Source organism: Panicum virgatum, chromosome 3K, assembly GCF_016808335.1.
Source record: "Panicum virgatum strain AP13 chromosome 3K, P.virgatum_v5, whole genome shotgun sequence".
Taxonomy (NCBI): domain Eukaryota; kingdom Viridiplantae; phylum Streptophyta; class Magnoliopsida; order Poales; family Poaceae; genus Panicum; species Panicum virgatum.
The window spans coordinates 2457468-2471382 of NC_053138.1; the positions used below are offsets into that span (position 1 = coordinate 2457468).

The 13915-nt window shown below is 47.1% G+C and overlaps 1 protein-coding gene and 1 long non-coding RNA gene across 2 annotated transcripts; one reads left to right on the plus strand and one right to left on the minus strand.

Annotated features, from left to right (window-relative positions):
- Positions 1 to 3267: 3267 nt before the first annotated feature.
- On the minus strand, positions 3268 to 7226 carry LOC120696756 (MTOR-associated protein MEAK7-like). The gene is made up of 8 exons (XM_039979736.1): positions 7048 to 7226; positions 6858 to 6960; positions 6654 to 6761; positions 6306 to 6391; positions 5683 to 5921; positions 4366 to 4555; positions 3872 to 4055; positions 3268 to 3760 (listed from the first exon to the last, which is right to left on the minus strand). The coding sequence occupies exons 1-8, from the start codon at positions 7107 to 7109 to the stop codon at positions 3455 to 3457; spliced, it is 1278 nt and encodes a 425-aa protein (XP_039835670.1). The 5' UTR covers positions 7110 to 7226; the 3' UTR covers positions 3268 to 3454.
- Positions 7227 to 10376: 3150 nt separating this feature from the next.
- LOC120696757 lies at positions 10377 to 11599 on the plus strand. The gene is made up of 2 exons (XR_005684288.1): positions 10377 to 10548; positions 10618 to 11599. It is a non-coding gene; the product is annotated as an uncharacterized LOC120696757 (long non-coding RNA).
- Positions 11600 to 13915: the final 2316 nt, after the last annotated feature.

Sequence of the window (13915 nt, forward strand, 5' to 3'; positions counted from 1 at the left end):
GCAGAGCACGCCTCAACCACTCGCACTTAATGCGGGTGGGTGAGGGAGCTTCCAGCGGAAGGCTTGCGCCCGCGTCTGCGTGACACGTGGCGGCTCCGGACCCCTCCCGAGCAGCTAGCTGAGCCGAGAGCTCACGGGGGTCCGGATAGGCACGTGGAGGTTCCGGACCCACCTGCGGGGGTCCGGGTCCGCGGGCACAGGTGCTGAGAATTTCCACTTATGGGACACGTGGTGATACCGGACCCATCCCCGAGCGGGAAGCGGATCCGGGACCGTTGGTCCGGTGGGGTCCGGCTGCTCAGCTCCTTAGGGCGTAGTTACAGATAACTACGCGAGTCTTGGCACAGTAGGAGTGGGTACCCCAGTTATAGGGTACCGACAATTTTGTATTGGTTTAATATCGGAAATAATAAATACATCTTCATTCAGAATGTGAATGGTAATAATGAAAAAAAAAACTAATAATTGGGTAGAGTTTGATGGGACGGCAAACATGAAGGAGCCGAACAATGCAATTTCTTTCTGAATTTTGTATGTTGGCTTTGATTGCTTGATGAAGGGCCACATATATGCATGCAGGTTACGCTGATCATTATTGAAAGGCTGGGTCAGGTTGGCTCGAGATCAGGCCTCAGGAAATTAATGGTGCATGCATGGAGTAGTCCTGGGCTGTGTTTAGTTGCGCGTTGTAAAGTTTTTGAAAAGACATATTTTTACATTTGAAGTACTAAACAAATACTAATCACAAAAATAATTATAAAATTCGTCTGTAAATCGCGAGACGAATCTAATGAGTCTAATTAATCCGTCATTAGAGGTTATTTACTGTAGTATTAATGTAGCAATTTAGCATCTAATTACAGCCTAATTAGGTTCATTGGATTCGTCTCGCCATTTACAGACAGCAGTCGCAATGCGTTTTTTATTTCGTCTAGATTTAAGTCTTCATGCAGGTACCGGAATTTTTTTTGGAATTTTAATTTTTGTAACTAAACACGGCCCTGGCTTAAGTAGCGCGCTGAAGACTTGATAACGTGGTCGTGTTGGTACGGCGTCCGCGGGGGGTGCGCTGGGTGGGGTGGCAGCTTTGTAGATCGCGGGTGGTGTGCACAAATGTGTTGTAAATCGCGAGACGAATCTAATAATGCTAATTAATTTATAGTAATCAATAATTAGCAGATGAATACTATAGCATCACTGTTGCAAAACATAGATTAAGTAGACTCATTAGATTCGTCTCGCGATTTACAGCCCATTTATGCAAAAAGTTTTGTAAATAGACTTCATTTAGTATTTTAAATTAGCAAAATTTCTTCGCAAAATTTTGTGTTTTTGTGTTTTTTCGTTTACAGGGTGGGAACTAAACAGGGCCATAGTACCTATACTAGTAACAAGAAGCCTTGATGATGTTACATTTACCAGAGAGCACATGCTTTCTCCAGACTTTGTCCTCCTGGTCGGCGGACCTCCGTGACAAAATTCATGGCTCTCCTTCGGCCGGATGAGGTGCTTGCACGCCTCAAGAGAGGAAGCGTTCCCTTTGCTCTGTTTTGTCATGTTCCCAAAAGTAACTTATTATTACCAGATCATTCATGTGCCGATCAGCAGAGGTGGTAGTCCATGCATGTACCTATAAATTCACTATTTTTCCAAGGGTTATAGTACTGGGGATCTCCAAAAGACTCTGGCTAGCTAAAAATTAGGAAACAGCCCAAAAATACCAATCCAACAGACTCGGCATCCATTGCCCCTCGCCAACCGGCTCATGGACCCCTCGCTCGGCATCTTTGCTGAGCCGCCACCCCTCGCTAGGACATAATTCCTTCCAATCGCTGATTTTTTTTTCTTGGCCGTCTACAAATGTGCAAATTAATTACACTAGAAATAAATGCCCTCATCTTCAGAATGTCGTCTCTTTGTAATAAGCGGCTGCAGTATGTCACAGGAGATCGAGGAGACACACTCATCATGTCGTCTTTGTTCCTAGCTAGCTATACGTCATACAGAATACGTAGCAATAGCCTTTCTCATCCCAGTTGAACATATCATGGAGCTAGAGGAGGGCGGACGGATCGAATTCGAATCGATCCCATGCATCCCCATTTGCGGATTCTAACTCGAACTAGGCCTCCATCATCGTGCTAGTGTCTGGGCCGGTTTGTGCTATATGGACCTATGGTTTTCTCTCGTCTCCTTTTAATTACCAGCCCTTGCTTTTTTCAAAAAAAAAAAAAAAAACTGCCCTTGTGCAAGCCTGTCAATATCATGCTGCATGGTGGACAATCTTAGAGGATCGAGAAGACCTGCCACCACCATGGCAGCATATATTCGCCAGGTTCAGGGTATAGGAGAGCACCCGGGCGGCGGGTCTCGTCGTTGCAGCCTGTCGATGAATTGGGAGTCTGGCCGGGCATTAGGCCCAAATTGAGATTTATTTATTCCCTGTTAATCCGACAAGGTTAGGATGTTCACTGTCGACTCAAACTAAAGCCCTGAAGAAATGGTTGTCACAAAAAAACCTGGAAATTCCTGCACAAGAAACTAGTAAAGTAACTGAGAATTCAGAACGCTGTTTTTTTTAGATTACGCAGTACAACTCAGACATTCACAACGCACGCACACTCACTCCTATGAATACACGTACGCAAATCCTACCCCTATGAGTATCTTCCAAGACTGAGCCGGCAAATTCTCAAGATTGACGATGTCACCACAGGCGTCTCGCTGTCGACGGAACTTCTGGTGCTTGGGTGTTTTGAACACTCATTTGTCATTTCGGCCCTGGTCGTGATCCACACGGCCCAGTCCAAAGGTGGACATAAGTCCATTTTATATTTTGTATAGCCCAGCCCAACGTGAAAGTTCAAGGTACGGCCCATTTGGCGTGCACAACGTAACTGCAATTTCACATGGATGTTGTAAGAATTTATCAAGAAATGTTACAATTCCTTTCCCTTAAAAAAAGAAGGTATAATTCCTCCATGAATAACACGAACTCCTGTGCTTCCGATTCCTTAAAAAAAAGTCCAATGCTCGGTACATGTAATATTAATACATTATTACATGAGCCGCACTAGACTAGCAAACCAACGAAGGACGAGCACATCTTCCATCGACAGTTACATTAACTTGGGGTCACCACCGTTGGTTACCCTGCCCTCCAACGAGGAAAAACACATGGCAGTGTTTTTTTTTTTACTTATACATGTTCTTCAAAGCTAGTTCCTCTGTCATTCATCATCAGGCACAAATGTAGGTCAAATAGTATAAAGTATAAACCATGAGCTCCACGTCATTTTTCAATTAAATGATTTTTTTAGTGATAAAACTCAACGACGACAGAAATCATATGTGCACACACAGACATGGTCTCCAGATTGACTGTTTTTATAAACATGTGATGTACAGGCTCTCCAAGACTAACAGTTTGCAAAATGTGATCCTCTGTCAGTCCTTAATCACTCGAATTTGCTAAACCAACCAACTTCAGCATGTTGCGATCCTCTTTGAATCTCTCAAGGACAGTCCCCTTGACAAGCTCCGGTTTTTCATCTTGTGCACCCCTCATTTGTATGCCCCAACATTCAATAACCTCTGGCCTGAACCTGTTTGTATTGGAAAATTGAGGGCTGGTAAACGTGCTACAAGTAAATGAGTGCCCTTGATCGAAATTTGCAGATAAAAAGAGCCCAAAATGATGGGGCTGCCCTCCAAATCCAATACCATTAGGTATGTTCTCAGAGCTGAAGTTTATAGCACACTGCCAAAATAAGCTAATGATTACTACCATTTATAGTACTCGAGATGAGTAGTAAGACATGAAGTGAAGAAAATAAAATTGAGAAGATGTTTCAAACAAAGCAAGGCATACCCATTGCAAATTTTTGTTTGCTCCTGTAGGGCGGAAAATTGATGCTTGAGGGTATAATTTGAAGAGGAATGACTTCATGTCACCATAAAAATCACTGTGCCTTTCCCAAGGCTGTGATGCATATCCACCATAAACTGATCCTTCTGTATCTTTAACAATTAGAACAGTCTGTGCATCACCATTCCTGTAAAATGAAAAACATATCCAAGAATTACATATATAGTTTATTAATACAAAAGCATGAGTAATGATAGGATAAGCATAAGAACTCCCATAAATCATGGCAGTCTGTTGAATGCGCATTATTAGCTATGAGAACTGGCTTCAATGTGGCAGCTATGCAAACAGAGAAAAGTAGTTGAAATCATGTCATGAGGGTGGAACTTTATTTCATTATGTCATTTCCATACATAGTAACACGGCTTTATAATCGCGATCGAAGTTAAAGATTGTTGCTTTCACTCGGGCAGATCTACAAACCGAAGAGTACTCACGTTACTTTGCCTAAGAAAGTGTTGAAGCTTTGCCCGTGAAGAGAACTATGATATAAAAGCTTCCATTCTTGCACCTCATGTTGGGAAAAACCACCTCCAATATGCCAAGCATACTCTTTATTTAGAAGTAGCAAATCAGTGGAGATGTTTTCAGGATAGTGAAGCAGTGGTACTTCAAACCCTGGTCTGCCTGCAAACAAACTAAAGGTCAGCAAAAGCATGCCATGATATATCATGTACATTGCAGATAGGGGTGGTATTTAACATATGTAAATTAAGATTTCATTTAAACTTCTCAAATATTAATAAACATGCAAGAGATAAAAATGTACAACTGAAGATAGCATGTGCAGAACTAATTGATAAATTCTTTCAGAATGAACAGGCAAGAGTGTGAAATGACATAAGTGATTAAGGGGTATTTGTAAGAGGAAAAAAAAACGTATGCCTCAGGACTATTTGATTTGATCTGGTTTGAGACTTAGAAAGTAATGGTTCGATAATGGAACTTCCCTATCAGTGTCTTCAGGTACAAGTTTGAGGATGAACAGTCTGGAATGTCCCATTTTTCAAGAAAATAAAAAACTCGACCGGCGGGGGAAAGACCGCCCCCACGGCTTTCAATTAAGAAGAGGCCAGTTGACCCCGGCCGAGAAAACCCCCGAAAGCCGGCTTCCGGGCTTGGACTGGCGGCACCTTGGCCCTGAGCCGGTCCGTAACCTTCATGGGCCGGGTTCCGTCGCCCACTGGGCCGGGCCGTAGCCACATGGGCCGGGTTCCGTCGCCCAAGAGCCGTGTCGCACAGCCAAGCTCAACGGAAGCACAGCGAGGGTTTTTTTTTCCCACAGGCGGGGTAAATCCACCCCGGTGGGGGTTCGAACCCCCCGCCTGTGGAGTGCCGCCGGTTGCTTCGCACCTACTGGGCTAACAACCTTAGGCATTTTTCAAGAAAATAGTTTTACTGTATGTGCTATATTTTTCACATAGTTACATGCATGTGAAAATTCTGTGAGCACATGCTTATGAGCTTCTCCTTAACACTCCAGCTGTAGAGTGCCAAAACTTTTTTTGAGAAAAAGAGCGAAAAATTTCACCCCAACCATCATGTGAATCAGCTGTGTCAATTCCTAGATGTGAAGACTAATGGGGGACTGCATGAGGAAAAAATGTCAGTCCTACTTCTACACCATCAGATGGACTGAACATGATCGTATGAATTAATTTTAGATGCTATATACAATTATTTTTTTTTTTTTCTATTTTAATGATGGAAATGCTGTGTTTAGGAATACAAGCAGAGACAAGAATAAGACAGACCTGAATCAGGGGGCATCAACAAATTTCCAAGGGATTTCCTCAATGAGGGCAAGAGAGTGCACCAGTTCCTAAAGTCTGATAATGACATAGCCTTCTCTGAGACCCCTTCAGCATCCTTCGAAAATACTGCAGAGTTGAGGAATGCTTCAAACGTTTTGTTATTGGAACCTTCCCCAACTCCCTTGTTTTCTGCAAATACAGTTTCATGAATGGAGGCCAAGACAGCTTCCAGATCAGACCTGGAAGTGCACAAGGAGGGGTAAATGCAAGAGTAAATACCAATTAATGCCTAAAACCTTGAATAAAAGAACCCCCAACGAAACTATAAATCATAAGCCTTGTTAAAAACACAAAACATAGATTCTTACAAGTGCAGACAATGTCATCTCTTTCAATGGCTTATGGCACCCAGTGAAAGAGCTACCTAAAACATGCAATGGAAATGCATAGAGGGACAATGGTAACAAGAGACCTTTTCCTCCATTCACTTGCATATTGTAGCACAGTTGTTTGGGGCAATTTCAAATTCGAAGTGTACAACTACTGAACCAGCTTAGCAAAGGACACAGTCCACACATGACACATCAATGTGTTAGAAGACAATCATTTCCCTCGAGATGTACCTTGTTAAGACACCATCTCCTGTAACGTCACATAGTTGATAAATGAACTCATCAACTTCGTCTCGAGTTCCCCTTCCATATGTTGCCTACATGTAACAAAGAAAAGATTTTCAAATTAGAATGCATAGAAAGTAGACAAGTTTATAAGATCACAGCGAAAATTCTCATTGAATTAAAGCACTGAAGCAGTCTATGCATGCAAATAGCAATCTATCGAGCAATAATGCATCCATATCTCCAATTCAATTTCAATCAATTCCACCAAGGCATCACTATTCTCACTTGCGGCAACAAACTGAACGACAGAATGGATCGAATTGAGTCGAGCACTAGACCAGAGGTACCAACTTTGGAGATGATCAAATCCTCCAACGTGACTCCATCGCTCCCGCCACTCTCCTTACCCACCAACTGAAACAGCCTCTCGCCTAACGCCCCCCGCACCCCGTAGTACTCCTGCACGAAGAGAGACACCCGTTAGAGACTTATCATATAGATCCAGCAAGATCCAAACCAAACTCAAAGCAATTTGGGGGAAACACGGTTGCTCACGAGGAAGACAGCGCGTGAGATGGCGCGGCCGCTGGTCTGCGACTGCGCTGCGAGGGAGGTGAGTAGCGCGCGGAGGCTATCCAGCTCCTGCTTCGAGAAGGCCCTGCGAGGAGGCGCGGCAGTGAGATCACCGGACTAGGCTCGCACGTCTCCGCAACGACGGAGGTGGTAACTGTGAGTGGGGTGGTACCTAGAGGCCACGACGAAGCGGGAGCTGGAGGCGGACGCCGGTGAAGCCTGCGAGTTCCCCATCGCCGCCGCCCGCGGGCAACGTCGACGGCGACAGCGAGGGCGAAGGCGAGCGCGCTCAGGCTCAGCAACTGCCAAGTGCCAATTGAACTCCTAGCGGATCCTTTTTTTTTCTTTTTTCTTTTTCAATTCTCGCTGTAACTGAACTGGACGGCCGGCCCCTCGCACCACCAAGGGGCGCCTTCGCTTCGTGGGGCTTTTGCTTTCTCGCTTTTCACCTTTGGAGGCCCATTTGTTGGCACCCAAGCCCAAACAGCTACAAGGACCGGGCGCTTCTTGGGCCGGCGACGGCGGGTGTGGTGTGGGCCCTATTTATTTTCGCTTTTTCTGAACCGCGCTTCTCTGAGAATTAAAATTATGAGATAAGCCAGCTGTCTAGAGAATCGGCTATCTGAGGCCTTGTTTGGGACTGTGGTTGAGAAACGTGCGCGCACAATAAGCCAACGCGGCCCGCTGCTCGCTTCACGCGATTCTCAAGGACGCAGTACAAATCTCGCTTAAACCGCGGGCCGGCGGGCGAGATAAGCGCGTCAAACGCGCGCTGTTTGGCGGGTTTATTCCGTTTCTTTCGCGGATAAGCCTTGCCGACGCAGAAACAAACAGGTCCTGAATAAGCTGGATATTTGGCAATCCTAATTATTTTGAGTCGATTCTCTGAGTTGAGTGATGAAATGTTTAAAAATATCCTTAAAGTTGATGATATCTTTTTTTCCTCAATACCAGCAGAATTCATTTATGTTGAATCTCTGTTTATACGTTCTTCTTCTCTACGCAAGCCCCCGCCGCTCGGCTCGGTTGCCGCAGCGCCTCCACTCCAGTGTTCACCTAACCGTTGGGAACCGGTTCGGTTTCGGTTTGGGCGGTACTAAACCGGCCCAAATTCAAAATTCAAATTTGAATTCAAAAAAATGAAAAATTCCCAAAAAATTCCTAAAAATACTTCAAGGTGCGACGAATCTAATGGTGTCAAATTTTCTCAAAAATTCATTCGTTTAACATACTTTTCGGACATTTAAAGTTAAAACAAAAAAGAAAAGGAAAAAAATGAGACGGACCATTAAGGCCCACTTGGCAAACCGGTCAAACCGGCCGGTAAACCGGTCAAATCGGCCGGTATGCCGGTTACACATGCGATTTTAAATTTGAATTTGAATTCAAACCGGTCAAACCGGCCGGTATACCGGTACGAACCGGTTGAACTGAGTTTTTTGAATTCAAATTTGAATTTGACCGGTTTCTACCGGTAACCGGTCAAACCGGTCCGGTAAATCAGTACCGGTGGGCGCCGGTTCGGTCCAAACGGTCGGTTAGGAAAACCCTGCTCCACGCTCGCCCGACGCTGGCCGCATGCCGCGGCCTCACGCGCTCGCCGGCCTTAGCCGCGGCCCGCTCACGTACGCCGCCCGCTCCCGCGTAGCCTCCCGCTGCTCGGTTGCCCCGCGCTGCGTGGCTGCCCACTACTTGGCCACCTCGAGCTCCTATTGCTGCATAATCGCCGATGAAATTGGTCCCCTATGGCGAGTTTCAGTTCAATTGCTTGGACTCGAAGCGTCCTTGTTTCAAACCGAACCCAATTGAGCACTCACCTTCACAAATCCATGTCAAGGATGGAAGGAATCAAAGTTCTCCCCGTCGGAAACAAAGCTTCTCTACTAGAATCCATAGCGCGAGGAGAGCTTGCGCATGTGCGCTAGCTCCTGCAGCAGCGCCATGTAAACAGGGGACGATAGGGGCGCCAGGGGCCGGCGGCGCTGCTGACCTCGGGGGAAAAGATGGCGCAGTAACGCTCCGGGGGCGGTAGGGGCAACGCTCGACGCAGATCCAGAGTCAAGGAGGAAGGACAACCCGATTCCGAGCAGGGAGGAGGCGCGCCGAAGCAGGGAGGAGGCGCGCCGGAGCAGGTGAGGGCGAGCCAAGGGGCGGCGCGGAGGGGGCGTCGGGGAGGAGAAATTTGAAAAAATGTGACCGCAAACAAAACATTGTCTTTGCAGTTTTGCCATTGGCCCCACATTTCATAGGCACAGATGGTCCCACCGTGTCATTCACTGGGAGTGGCAAATTCACGAGTAGGCAGTGTTTGCTCAAGATGGCAACGGGTAGAATGCCCGCGGATACCAGTGTCTCGTGCCCGCACCCGCGACCAAAATTCCGTGCCCGTGCCCGCGCCCGCCGCCCGCCACAGGCGGCATCCTCTGCCCGCGCCCGCTATCCGCGGGCATCCCTTGCCCGCGGGCATGCTCGTGTGCCCGCCAGGGGCGGCGAGTACCCTCGTCGCGGCGGCCGGTCCAGGGGCGGCGAGCCCCTCCCCGCTCCCCCCCGATGGCCATCCCCCTCGCGGCGGCGGCCCGTCCAGGGGCAGCGAGGCCCCCCGGCGGCTGCCCGTCCAGGGCGGCGAGTCCCTCGCGGCGGTGGAGTCGAGGAGGGGGCTGGGGGAGCGGACGGCCCTGGCGGCGCTCGGAGGGGGCCGCTCCGCTGGGGGCGCGACCGCGCGCCGGGGGAGTGGGGTCGCGGACTCGCGACGCTGGGTCGTGGGGGCGGCGCGGCGCTGGGAGAGCCCGCCAGGGAGAGCGCCGGCCGGAGAGGGAGACGCCGACCGGAGGGGAGAGCGGCGGCCGGAGGGGAGCCGGCGGCCCTGGGGCTTGCGGCTGGGAGCTTGGGTTGGGGGCGCAGGGGACCAGGGCTTGGGGGGGATGGGGTTTGCGGCTGGGAGCCTGGGACTCGGGCCGTCGGGGTGGGTGAGTGGAGTGGCGGCCGGGAGCTGGGAAACCCTAAAAACTCTTATATATACTCATGTATTTGGGCCCACATGTCAGCGGGTATGCGGGTTTGCGGGTTCGGGTATTAAATTTTGAAATCCGTTATCAAATATCCGTCGGGTTTGAATTCGTACCCGCGCCCGCGGGTACGAACCCAGACCCGAATCCGCGCCCAACGGGTTCGGTGTCCGCGGATTTGCGGGTTTTTTTCTACCCGTTGCCATCTTGAGTGTTTGCAGTCCTAATATTGCAATTTTTTCGTCGGGAGAAATTTGAAAAAATGTGACCGCAAACATTGGGAGTGACAAATTCACAAGTAGTCAGTGTTTGCAGTCCTAATATTGCAATTTTTTCGTCGGGGAGAGACACGCTCGGGGAGGGGGTAGAGGAGGAAAAATCGGTTCGATTATGGGCTACGCGAGTTTTGGGCTTTCCTATTAAGGGGGGCGGTCTACAGAATTGAAAAATAATCAAATATTTGGATGGACTTTTCGCTTATTTTCATCCAGAATCCGGATGAGCTTTCCGGTGAGCAGGTGAAGGTGATCCACACCCACCACAAAAGACCATGACCTGGCACTAGCGGCTCGGTGGTCCAAGTCCCGTCCTCCAGGATTTCTCCCTGGTCCTGGGCTCCTGGCCATGCCCGCATCCTGTTCGACGGAATGCCGCGTCGGAAAACCCAGGTGTTCTCGCGTGCAGCATGTGGCGACGGTCCAACCTAACTTGTGTTTTTGTGCTTGGCTGCTTGCCAGTTGGTTCATCAAGGGATGTCTGCTGGGAGGCGAGCAGCGGACGGCGGCGCGTTACCTGACAACTCCATCTGTGCATCTCTGGTCCAGGATCTGTGTTCAATGCTCCGATGGGACCGCAAGTGATCTCCTTGAGTTCCACGATCTTCTTCAACTGAGAGTTCTTGGCCTCTTCGCTCATGCTGAAGTCAAGGTATTAGCATAATTAATTTGTTCAGTTATATTGATTGTGCGGTGCTGATGGCTGTCTCATACTGCAAATTATATGTCTTTATTAGTACAACTTATGTTTCTTGCATTGGTTAGAGATATTAACTTCTGAGTTCTGACCACGTCCATGTTTTCTATGCTGTATGCCATTTGGTCATACGTCCTCATCTTGTACAAGCTTGGCTATCTATGGTACATTTATAAAAATATTAATTTTTTAACCAGAAATAAAGTACTAGAATTCACTTCACTTTTATTTCGCTACAGTGCATATGTTAAGAGGTCTCTGTTCCATCATGTATTGATTCTATCCGCAGACAGTATTACTTATTTGCTCGAGTTCTTTGTACTTGTGTCGGAAAGATATCAATAGATTTTATCACCCACGAAAGTACTGGTTGCTGGATTAATTCAAGCTTTCTGGTCAAAGATTTAAACAGTTTCCTCATTCTTTCTTTCTTTTTTATATAGCTGTCATTACAGCTCTGTCCTCATAAAGGCCGTTGCCCATTTTGAGGAAGATGCCTACTTAAGTGCTAGCATTGGACTCACAATCCATAGCGGATGGTGAGATGGCAGAGATGCACTGACCTTATAAATGTTGAGGTGAATTTTAGTTCAGTGGAAGGCCTTATAATTTGCTGAATTTTTAAGTGATACAAAGATATCGATTTTATGGTACCACAAAATGTAAGATAATAGGTTTCCTAAGACTGGAGACATGGTTGCACTATCAGAAGTTTCAAAAATGCTGATGGACTATTGTTTGAAGCTATATCTAGCAAGTCTTAAATTATCTATTAATATGTTGGTGTCGTGGCTCAATCAAGTATTGCAGCGTCAATGCTTAATCTTTTTGGTAATTTACAAACATTTTGAGCAAAGATGCCAACTAAAGTATCGTTCTATCCATGGCTGATGCCATAGATGCATAGAGCTTATAAATGTTGGAATGGAGAGCCTGTAGGTTGCTGAATTTTTAAGTAATGCCAAATTATTGTTCAGGGTGCCACAAAAATGTAAAACAAAATGTTTCCTAAGACACACTACAAAATCAATACAACAACAACATAGCCTTTTTTCCCAAGCAAGTTGGGGTAGGCTAGAGATGAAACCCGAAAGAAATAAGTTCAAGGTTCAGGCAAGAAATAAGTTCAAGGTTCAGGCACATTGATAGCTAGTCTCCAAGCGCTCCTATCCAAAGCTATCTCTTTAGAAATATTCCAATCCTTAAGGTCTCTCTTAACCAACTCATCCCACGTCAGTTTAGGTCTACCTCTACCCCTCTTTACATTATCGACCCGCTCAAGAACCCCATTACGCACCGGCGCCTCAGGAGGCCTTCGTTGGACATGTCCAAACCATCTCAGCCGATGCTGAGTAAGTTTCTCCTCAATTGGTGCCACCCCGACCCTATCCGGAATAACTTCGTTCCGGACTCTATCCCTCCTTGTGTGCCCGCAAAACCACCGCAACATCCGCATCTCTGCTACACTCAGTTGCTGCACATGTCACAAAGGATGCCAGAAGCTTGCCGCCATTTCAACCAGCCAGCTGAAATTCTATGCCTAACATCTTCATCAATGTCGCCATCCTTTCGTAGCACCGATCCTAAATACCGAAAAAAATCCTTCTGGACCACCACTTGCCCATCTAGACTAACGTCTCCCCCCTCATGTCTAGTCGCGCTGAAATCGCACATCATGTACTCGGTCTTTGTCCTACTAAGTCTGAACCCTTTCGACTCTAACGTGCATCTCCACAGCTCTAACTTTCTATTAACCCCTGCCCTACTCTCGTCAACTAGCACCACATCATCAGCAAAGAGCATACACCAAGGGATCTCACCTTGTATATCCCTTGTGACCTCATCCATCACTAAAGCAAATAAATAAGGGCTCAATGCTGACCCCTGGTGTAGGCCTATGTTAATAGGAAAGTCAGTGGTGTTGCCATCACATGTCCGGACAAACGTCGTCGCATCCTTGTACATATCCTTAATAATGAGGGTAATGTACTTAGTTGGAACTTTGTGCTTCTCCAAAGCCCACCACATGACATTTCTCGGTACTTTGTCATATGCCTTCTCAAGGTCAATGAAGACCATGTGCAAGTCCTTCTTCTGCTCCCTATATCTCTCCATCAATTGTCGTATTAAGATGTAGCTATATCTATAAAATCTTGAAGTCTCAATTGAATATGTTGATGCGATGGTTCAATCAATCTTGCACTGTACATATTTCATCTTTTTTTGTGATTTATACAGTTATGTGTACATATATTAATTTTTGCCATCACGATATTGATAACCCTGGTTCAGACAAGTCTGGTGAAATTGACATGTAATTCGATGCCAGAACATTGAAGTGCTGTGCTTCGACTGTAGCTGATTTTACTGCATAGGAATCCAAGATCTGACTGTCCTTTACTACTTGTTTTATTATGATACGTATTTGAACTTAAAGTCACGCAGATGAGAGATCTCGATGGCAAAATCATTCTCGGGGAGTGCCATGTCGCCCATCTCCAGTTCTCCACATATGACCACCAGGTCAGGAGTGAGTATTCACCATGAGTGAGTCCAATTGTGTGTATGTCTTCACCCTTGATAACTTGACATGGTCATGACTGAAGTACAATAGGATCGTGAGGCAGCTCTTTTCAGTTTCTTCTGGATCCATCCAATCCAGCGACTAGGATATTAGGATCCCTTCAAAGGTACCCCTTAATAGAGTAAAATGCACCCTGGATCCTCAAACTTTTCGCGTCCTCCCATTTGCGTCCTCGAACTTTAAAAGTAGCCATCTAGGTTCCGCATCTATTCCCGCGGCGCACGGACGGTCCAAAGTCAGCCACGCCAGCTCCATAATCTGACGTGGCTGTGCCACCGTGTCTCTGACCCGCGGCCATTTAGCAAAAAAAACCCCGCCCGCAGCCCATTCCTTCCCATTCTCCACCCATCCTCTTCCCCCAATTTCCTGTTATGATAGAGGACGAGGTGAGAGCGGGTGATGCGGGGCGGCGGCGAAGGCGCGGGTAGGGAGAAGTGAACGAGACGGTGTGACTCGAGGTGCTAGGAAGGTGCGCGTTT

Bases quoted from the DNA above. Each gene is read 5' to 3' on its own strand.
- LOC120696756 (XM_039979736.1), bottom strand. From the start codon at position 7,109: ATGGGGAACTCGCAGGCTTCACCGGCGTCCGCCTCCAGCTCCCGCTTC. The intron at 6,762-6,857 runs GTGAGCAACCGT...CTCTTCGTGCAG, and splicing joins TCTCACGCGCTGTCTTCCTC to GAGTACTACGGGGTGCGGGG. The intron at 3,761-3,871 runs GTATGCCTTGCT...TTATTTTGGCAG, and splicing joins CAAACAAAAATTTGCAATGG to TGTGCTATAAACTTCAGCTC.